The sequence below is a fragment of the Chrysochloris asiatica genome, unplaced genomic scaffold (genome assembly GCF_000296735.1).
Source record: "Chrysochloris asiatica unplaced genomic scaffold, ChrAsi1.0 scaffold00100, whole genome shotgun sequence".
NCBI classification, from domain to species: Eukaryota; Metazoa; Chordata; class Mammalia; order Afrosoricida; family Chrysochloridae; genus Chrysochloris; species Chrysochloris asiatica.
The window spans coordinates 6,386,264-6,396,188 of NW_006408618.1; the positions used below are offsets into that span (position 1 = coordinate 6,386,264).

At 37.5% G+C, this 9,925-nt stretch overlaps 1 protein-coding gene across 3 annotated transcripts in view; it reads right to left on the reverse strand.

Moving 5' to 3' along the window:
* Positions 1 to 434: 434 nt before the first annotated feature.
* RFWD2 (ring finger and WD repeat domain 2, E3 ubiquitin protein ligase) overlaps positions 435 to 9,925 on the reverse strand; it is a 265,833-nt gene continuing 256,342 nt past the window's right edge. For all 3 annotated transcript variants that reach the window (XM_006867072.1, XM_006867071.1, XM_006867070.1), the window contains 2 exons: positions 2,943 to 2,987; positions 435 to 757 (listed from right to left, as the gene is read on the reverse strand). In XM_006867072.1, the coding sequence (XP_006867134.1) occupies positions 740 to 757; positions 2,943 to 2,987 (63 nt within the window). In that variant the 3' untranslated portion in view covers positions 435 to 739. The remainder of the gene's footprint in view (positions 758 to 2,942; positions 2,988 to 9,925) is intronic.

The window sequence follows — 9,925 nt, forward strand, 5'->3', positions numbered from 1 at the left end:
GTATGATTTTTCATAAAGCTGGTTTGGTCTACATTTAGGATTTATGGTATGTATATGTGACAATTTGAAGCCAGAAACAGAGCTGGCTGTCACAGAGAGTCAAATTCCTCTTCTGTTTGAATGTAGATTCAACAGGTCAAAATTTTAGATCTTTACCAAATCTAGAGAGACTGGGGAGCATGGTCTTGCTGATGAGAGAAGTCTGTTCAGAGGATGAGGAAAGTGATTCATACAGCAAAATTATTTTAACCTGTCTACCTTCTGTAAAATCACTGGAAGGACTCCATGTATGTTATAGTTTATGTTGATATGTATAATTCCAAAGAGGTTGGGAAATACGGATTTTACACATTACTCATTGCTACGTTACTCTATAATTCACATGTACTATTGTTTGAATATCTTTCACCATTTTTGACAAAAAGTTTCCCAGCTCAGCTGTGGCTCAATAAATTTTTATTGTTTTTTGTTATTTATTTTTATTCAAAAGAATTTGTTTCCCTATCACAAAAATTAGATAACCACACCACCAACAGCAGCAAAGTCCGTGGAGTTACATTGATGGTAGAGTTCACTGGGTATTCCCAATGTCCCAAAGGTCATAAAGGCAGGAAAAAAAAAACAAGAAAAGAAAAAAATACTCAAAACCAAACCAAAACCCCTGATGATTTTGGGGAAGAGACATCACATTTTCTCACTGTCAGCTGCAGATGTATTTCAGCAGGATCAAGCAAACACTTCATACCAACTCCAGCACCTAATTGGAAAAAAAAAAAAGGGGTGGGGTGGGGTGGAGAAGGGCAGTTAGCTTGACAAAATAATTTTAAAATATAGAGTTTAATGAATCTTCATGGTATCAATGGAGAACCAAATTAAGAAGACTTCTCCTAACTAGTAAAACGCCAACAAACTTAAAGGAACTGGACACTCATCTTTTCTTCCCTTCTATTTACCAGTTGCCTGAATACTCTCAGATTAGGGATCTCCATGGTTAACTAGGGAGCCTTCAAGGCACACTACATAAAACATATGGATAAGTTTAGTGACTTCTGCACATCATGGGTGTAACAGGTTTAAAATATATGTTGACAGTTTTAAGAAAAAAATTCAGCTTTACTGTTTAGAATTTCATCTGTCTCTTCCACTGAGAAATATTGTTCACAGTCATCAAGATACGTGAGTCCTAAAATCTTGCCTCCTACTGTTTAGTTCATTTTCCCATCAATCATCTGGTATCATAATGTCTTAACTAGGTTTTACTAGTTTCTAAGAGTTACAGTAACTAATGATTTAAATAAATTATGATATTGCTTAGACTAAAAATGGGACTAAGGAAAAAGAATCAAATATAAAAAAATAAATGTAGCTAAGAAGGGCTATAAAGAATGGATGAAGACAATTATGAGATACAGTCAAGACTGAAATGTTAGATGGAGGATGCAAACCTGTCCTCTCCTACTTTGCTAAGGCTTGACTTATTCCATGATACCTTTTGTTTTTCTTCTTGGCAGGCAGGCTACTTACATAAGAGGCCAATGCTACTAAACAGAATCTTTTGCCAGTCAGAATTTTTAAGTACATATGTAGTTTTGGCTCCTGCAGGCAGGCTAGCAATTCCAACAGTCTCAGAAGCAAAACTTGTTGAAGAGTAAGGTGCTTTTTCAATATATGCCTTGCCATAAGAATAAGGTACAGAGGGACTCAGGAACTAAAGAAACAGAAATTCCAAGACCTTCGACCATCTTGCTTGAGGCTTCCAGAACATAACAAGCATTGATCAATTTAGAAGTCTGCTTTCATTGAAGCTAAAAGTCCAGTAAGACTTTCCAAACAGGAAAAACAGCAGTATAAAGAGGAGGCTACTATGTATATTAATTAGACCAGCTAACAGTGTAGTTCTTTTTGTGTTTGTTCATTTTATCTTCACAGGACAAGGTGCTAGTCTTTAGGTTCACTCCTTTGGTGCTTGGTCATTCTTCAATGAGTATGGGATGAAGGAAATCATGTCAAATTGAATGCCTACTGGAAGAAGAAATAAATGCATAATATTTTAAATAAACATGGCTCAAGCTCACCAGCTGCTCCTTGGAAACCCTATACAGGGTCGCTGTGAGTCGGAACCGACTCAACAGCACTTAAGAACAACAACAACAACATTTCTGTATCTGTAGAGAATATGTGAAAAAAATAGGTACCCTCAGAATAAGTTAAGTGCTAGTTAAATCGATGCACTGTAAACCTATTCCAAAATTGTATTTTGTTTACAAACTTCACTGCTCAGCAAAGGACTTATTTGTCCAATTGCTAAATATCCAATGGTATATGCATTTAAAATTTTTAATTCCTTGAGTTTCTGACTACAAAAAAAAATAATGTGGATAACTATGCATGAATTTGTAAGAGAGACTGAACGATAATGGACATTCACATATTCAGACTGTAATAACGGCATGGTCTTATCAATCAATTTCAATTGATCATTAAAATATTAGATACTAAAAACAATTTGTACAACTGAGGGGAAAAAATCTGTCAGCAAAGGAGTGAGAAAGACAAGAGTGAGATGTATTTAAGTCTGGTGACTGTCTAAGCATCTTCTGCTGTATTCTGGACTTTGTCCAGTGAATGTCCTGGGATGTAGTTGCACTGGCATAACAGATACTTGGCCCGTAGTAAATTCCCAGTAGTCTTCACTGTTTTTCAATCTGACTATCTCTCACTTCACTCAGCATTGATATAACCTTCTAACAAGTGCTGTCTATCATCTCCATAGTTTCAAGCTACCTATTCTTTTTCCTTTCAGTCAAATCACTTCCAAGGAAACAGAGACCCATGGCTTGGAATGATTATTAAGGCTTAGTACATGTGCATGTTTTCATGATCTTGTTACAGTCCAAAAATGGGTGTGAGCTTAAAAATGGAGATGTGTATAAACAACTTACCTTAATTGTACCCTGACTGTTAGCAGCAATCAACACATTGGACTCCTAGAAAAGAACAAGAACTTTTTTAAAGTCTAGAGAAGGATGTCTTGGGGGCTGGGGAGCAATCCAATAGAAGAATATCCTGTCATCATTCTTTCCGTGCTCCACCCTAAAATACCAGCAGAATATAAAGTGGAAAACCCAACTTTTAATAAGTTTTTAACTATCAGTTTTTAAAATCAAAACTCCCAGACTTTGAGGATTAAGTTTTGATTTAAAAAAAAAAAAAAAAAAAGGCACAGCTGTAAGCAGAGTAGGGAATTTATAAACGAGGGGATATGGAAGGATTGCAATAGTTTGCCAACAAAAGGAGAGTCAAGAAAAAGGAAGACTGAAATAAAACATAAATAAATAAAAAAAAAAACTTGAGAAAAACAAAGTAGGCACTCCTTTCCTCAGAAATTTCCCTCTTTATTAATTTTCTCCTATAAAACACCATCAATTATGTAAATGCTGCCAATAATAAATCTGGCACACATTTCTATAGATAGCCATTTGGTATTAGGAAACCAAGAGAATGGGAAAATTCACCTGGTAGAGGGAAGGGCTTTCTCTTTAATTATTCTATTACTCAGCATTTACATTTTTAATAATCACAGTGATTATTTGGAAGAGAAATCACGTGTAAATTATTTATTTATATTTTACGACTTAGAAAAACTATCTGGTGAGTTGGAAGAGTAGGAAAAGGAATGAAAAAGACAGAACATCAGAGAGTCTTAGGATGTAGGAAAATTGGGGCATGTCTCCTGCTGGAAACAGAAGGTCTAATAAGGCTCCGAATGTTTGAAGTGTAGAGAAGACTGTCACATGCCAGGATAGACAGCTAAGAGGAAGTGAATAGGCTCAAAACTGCCACAGAGGTAACATGACTGATGGAAAGACCAAGTCCAGTATTACAGCTATGAGAAATAGAGAAAGTGGCCAAACCTCAATGAAGGGTAGGATCAGCCTGAATACCCTTCAGACTTAATGACAAAATGATGAGAAGAAAGAAAACTCTTGGCCCTTGTGCTGGGTAATAGCTAAGATGAACTAATTTGTATTAACCTTCACATAAGGAATCTGTGGTTTTCAAACTCAGGTTTCTACTTCTTCTTTGATTTCAAGTAGTTATTTTTGAAAACTATTCATCTTGTTACTACTGATATAAGAAAAAATAATTTCTTTCACTAGCCTTAAACTGTTTATGGAATTAGAACATTCCTTGGAGGCAGTCAGTGTCGACAGCAGCAAACGTCATAGTTGTATCAAGAAGAAATAAATATCCCCCTGCTGCCACCGCCCCAACAGAGATGAACATGGGAATTGCTTAACTTTTTTTCTTAAATCAGTACAAAATTTAAAAAAACCCACAGCCATTGATTTGATTTGGACTCATAGAGACCCTATGAGACATAGGGCTTGTGAGACTGTAAATCTGTACAGGCAAAGACAATCTCATCTTTCTCACACTGTTAACTTGCAGTTAAGAGTCTCAACGCTTAACCCATGTTGCCAAAAGTACGCATGCTCTTAAAAATAGGAACCCAGGTAATAGAGTATTATTATTCATTATTCTAATTCATTTAAATACCTACTTTGGGAAGTTAATAGGCTATTTTGGAGGCTTAATGTGCACAGCCACCACTTGTCTGTCAGTTTGTCATACTGTGGTGGCTTGTGAATTGCTGTGATTCTGGAAGCTATGCCACCGGTATTTTGAATACCAGCAGGGTCACCCACAGTGGACAGGTTTCAGATGAGCTTCCTGATGAAGACAGACTAGGAAGAAGGAGTGACGAACTACTTCCGAATATTTAGTCACTGAAAACCTTATGAATAGCAGAGAAACACTGTCAGATACAGTGCCAGAAAATGAGCCCCTCAGGTTGGAAGGCACTCAAAATGCGACTGGGGAAAAGCTGCCTCCTCAAAGTAGAGCTGACCATGATGATGCGAATGGAGTAAAGCCCGCGGGACCTTCATTTGTGGATGGGACACAATTCAAAAATGAAGAGAAACAGCTGTAAACATCCATTAATAACTGGAACATGGAATGTACAAAGTATGAATCTAGGAAAACTGGAAATTGTCAAAAATGAAATGGAACACATAAATATCGATATCTTAGGCAAGAGTGAGCTGAAATGGATTGGTACTGGCCATTTTTGAATATGACAACCACATGGCTTACTATGCCGGGAATGACAAATTGAAGAGGAATGGTGTTGCATTCACCATCAAAAAGAACATATCCAGATCAGTCATGAGGTACAACACTGTGTGCTATAATATCCATGCACCTACAAGGAAGACCAGTTAATACCACTATTATTCAAATTTATGCACCAGCCATTAGCCAGTGAGGATGAAATAGAAGAATTCTACCAACTTCTTTAATCTGAAATTGATCAAACATGCAATCAAGGTGTATTGATCATTATTGGTTACTGGAATGCAAAGGTTGGGAACAAAGAAGAAGGATCCAGTAGGGGAAAATATGGCCTTGGTGATAGAAATGATGCTGGAGATCGCATGATAGAATTCTACAAAACCAATGATTTGTTCATTTCACATATCTTTAGACAGCGTAAGACACGATTATGCACATGGACCTCACCAGACAGAATACACAGAAATAAAACTGACTACATCTGTGGGAAGAGACCATGGAGAAGCGCCATATCATCAGCCAAAACAAGGCCAGGAACATATTGTAGAACAGATCATCAATTACTCATATGCAAATTCAAACTGAAACTGAAGAAAATGAAAAGAAGTTCACGAGAGCCAAAATATGATCTTGAATATATCCCACCTGAATTTAGAGATCATCTGAAAAACAGATTTGATACATTAAATACTAAAGACCGAAGACCAGAAGACTTGTGGGGTGACACTGAGAACATCATACAGGAAGAAAGCAAAGTCATTAAGAAAAGAAAGAAAAGGTCAAAATGGTTGTCAGAAGAGACACTGAAACTTACTCTCCAGTGTTGACATGCTAAAGCAAATGGAAAAATTAGGAGGTACAAGAGCTGCACTGAACATTTTAAAGGTCAGCTTGAGAAGACAAAGTCAAATATTACAACAAAATGTGCAACTATCTGGAGTCAGAAAACCAAAAGGGAATAACACGCTCAGCATTTCTCGAGCTGGGAGAACTGAAGAAGAAATTCAAATCTCGACTTTTGTTACTGAAGGACTCTCTGGGAAAATTATTGAAAGATGCAGAAAGCATCATATTTAACCATTTCAAGAGGTAGCATATGATCAAGAGCCAATGATAATGAAGGAAGAAATCCAGGGTGCACTGAAGGAATTGGCAAAGAACAAGGCACGAGGAATTGATGGAATAAAAACTGAAATCTTTCAAGAAAGTGAGGCAGAATTGGAGGCACTCACTCATGTATGCCAAGAAATTTAAAAGACAACTCTCTGGCTAACTGATTGGAAGAGATCTGTATTTGTTCCTATTCCAAAGAGAGGTGACCCAACGGAATGCAGAAATCATCAGACAATCTCTTTGATATCCCACGCAAGTAAAGTTTTATAAAGGTAATACAGAAACGGATGCAAGCATACATTGACAGAGAACTTCCAGAGGTTCAAGCCGGATTCAGAAGAGGCCGTGAAACGAGGGATATCATTGCTGATGTCCGATGGAACTTGGCTGAAAGCAGAGAATACCAAAGAGATGTTTGCCTGTGCTTTATTGACTATGCAAAGGCTTTCGATTGTGTGGATCATCACAAGCTATGGACAGCATTGTTAAGTATGAGTATTCCTGAACACTTAATTGTGCTCATGTGGAATCTGTACATGGACCAACAGGCAGTTCTTCGAACAGAACATGGGAACACTGAATGATTTATAATTAAGAAAGGTGTGGGACAGGGTTGTATTCCCTCACCATACTTATTCAACCTGTATGCTGAGCAAATCATCCGAGAAGCTGGGTTCTACATAAAAAATGTGGTATCAGGGTTGGAGGAAGACTCCTTAACAACCTGGAATATGCAGATGATACAACCTTGCTTGCTGAAAGTGAAGAGGACTTAAAATACTTACCAATGAAGATCAAAGGCCAAAGCCTTCAGTATGGATGGCATCTCAATGTAAAGAAAACAAAAATCCTCACCACTGGACCAATAAACAACATTCTTATCAATGGAGAAAAGACTGACGTTATCAAGGATTTCATGCTTGTTGGATTAACTATCAACACTCAGGGAAGCAGCAGTCAAGAAATCAAACGACGTATTGCATTAGGCAAATCTGCTGCACAAGACCTTTTTAAAGTGTTGAAGAGCAAAGATGTCAGCTTGAGGACTAAGGTGTGCCTGACCCAAGCCATGGTATTTTCAATAACCTCATATGCATGCGAAAGCTGGACAGTGAATAAGGAAGAACGTAGAAGAATTGATGCTTTTGAGTTATGGTGCTGGAGGAGAATATTGAAGGTGCCATGGGCTGCCAAAAGAACCAACAGATCTATTTTGGAAGAAATATAGCCAGAGTGGCTCCCTGGAGGCCAGGATGGCCAAACTTTGTCTCTCATACTTTGGTCATATTGTCAGGAGAGAACAGTCACTGGAGAAGGATGTCATGTTTGGTAAGGTGCAGGGTCAAAGAAAAAGAGGAAGAATTCTAGCGAGATGGATTAGCAAAGTGGTAGCATCAATGGGCTCAAGCATGGCAATAACTGTGAGGTTATCCCAGGACCGGGTAGTGTTTCATTCTGTTTTGCACAGGGTCGCTATGAGTTGATACTGACTCAATGGCACAATGCAGAGTTTGGATGAAGGGAGTAAAAAGATTAATTTGAAATGTATCTATTCTTAGTTATTTGTGTTCAGAAAGTGCTTGGGGTTGGTGACAGACATCCTTATACAGTTAAGATAACTTACCCAGAGTGGGTCAAGAGGCAGAACTCCTATGCCTGTCTCAGAAAACAGCAAAAAGAGGTACCTGGTGGTGCTATGTGGATTTCCTTCTAGCAAGAACTTTAAACCAGCTCTTTGAAAAGGATGTATTGTATCAAAACTAGTACCAGACGACCCCAAAATTAATCTCTTGTGAATAGTATCCTCAAATGAAGCTGTGGAAAACACTGAGATCCATCTAACAGTCCAGGAGCCCCAATCATTAAATGCTGTGGCCATCACAATGATTTCTTTGCTATAGGGGCATATAGTGTCAGGAGGATGAAACCTTTATGGCCCCAAGGTTTCTGTCTTTTTCTGCCATTCTGGTTCTAGTCCCCATTTAAATATAAAGAAGAAAGGTAGAGAGACCTAGTGGAGATGCACTCACTCTGGGAGTGGGGAGAAGGGGACTTCTACAAGTTACAGAAATTACCTTTTCTAATTCAACCTGATTCTTGATGGAAGAAAAGTTTGGGAAAGTATGGTACATTATCACATGGTATCACACCTGATAGAAAATCTAGGCCTGATCTGTAGCACTGTTGCAATGACACGGTGATGTTGTAGGATGCTGTATCATTACACAAGACACATTTTAAATCTGCAGGATTACCACACTAAATTCAATTTTAAAAAATCTGGTAACTATTCACCATGAATAAATACTCGTTCTGTAACCTTTGGACAATGATGGCGTCAGATGATATCAGAGTGTGGTTAACTCTTAACCACATCTTTTCCTACGAAGACAGACCCCCACCCACTGCTATCTGGTCACCCATTTATAAATAAACTACTACATGAAGCAACTGCCCACTTCTAATGGTCTTTTGGGACTTATATATAGTTGATAGTGTGCCTTAAGAATTCTCAGAAAGAAGCTATTCAAAGTATCATCGTTGTTGATATTGCTAAGTGCTGATGAGTTGATTCTGATTCACAGTGACTCTGCACAGGACTCCCAAGGCTTTAAAAATCTTTGGAGGAGCAGAAAGCCTCATTTCTCCCCTGGAACAGCTGGTGAGCTCAAACTGTGGATCTTGTGGTTTGTAATGTGGAAAATAAAAGCTTTGTATTATCCCCCCTCCCACCATAAACTATACAATTACAAGAGTGTTTTAGGATTAAACTGTCATTTTGACAGCTAGCTATTTCCTAAGATTATTTTACTTATAGCATAGATATGTGGAAAAGTTACGTACACGGTTATAACTATAGGTTTTGAATGATTCTTATTTGCATTTTGAATGACTGGAAATTTCTAACTGTAGCTTTAGTCTGCTAGAAATCTAATGTAAATAAATTTTGGCTCAATGGGTTGCTTTACTTGCTAAATAAAATAAAAATACCAGCCAGTAATTCTCATTATTTTCACCATCTTTCTTGGAAACAGTTTTGCAGTACACATCTTCTCAAGGCTAATAGCTTATCTACTGCTTTGTTTTAAATTTGAAAACATTAAGAAAAGACAATGCAGCAAGTCTTTTACAAAAATAAAAGATAAATACAAATACATAGCAACGTGCTTATCTAGACAGTGATACTATACTAACATACACTAAAACACAACAGTAGCATCTGTTTTCTCTTTACTAGTTTGCTTTTAAGAGTGCCATTATACGTTATGGAGTGGTGCACAGTTAAGCATTCAACATTAACCCATAGGTTGATGGTTTAAACCTATTCAGAGGTAGCTGAGGGGGAAAAAGTGCTGGAGGTCTGCTTCTAAAAGGTCACAGCCTTGGAAATACGATGGAACACAGTTCTACTCTGACACACAGAGGGTCATCATGAGTTGAAATCCACTCAATGACAGTGTAAAAATAATAAAATCCCCATCAAGTCGAGAGAAGTAACAATTATCTGCCTGTTTTGCAAATGGAGATTTCTGGACACAGACACAACTGATTTAAAACGTGATTAATTTTACTATAGGTGTAAACATGAAGGGGCTTCAGAAAGTCAGTGGAAAAATTCCATTATCTTTCAATTCCATTTTTTCATGAACTTTTTGAAGCTTCTTCATATATA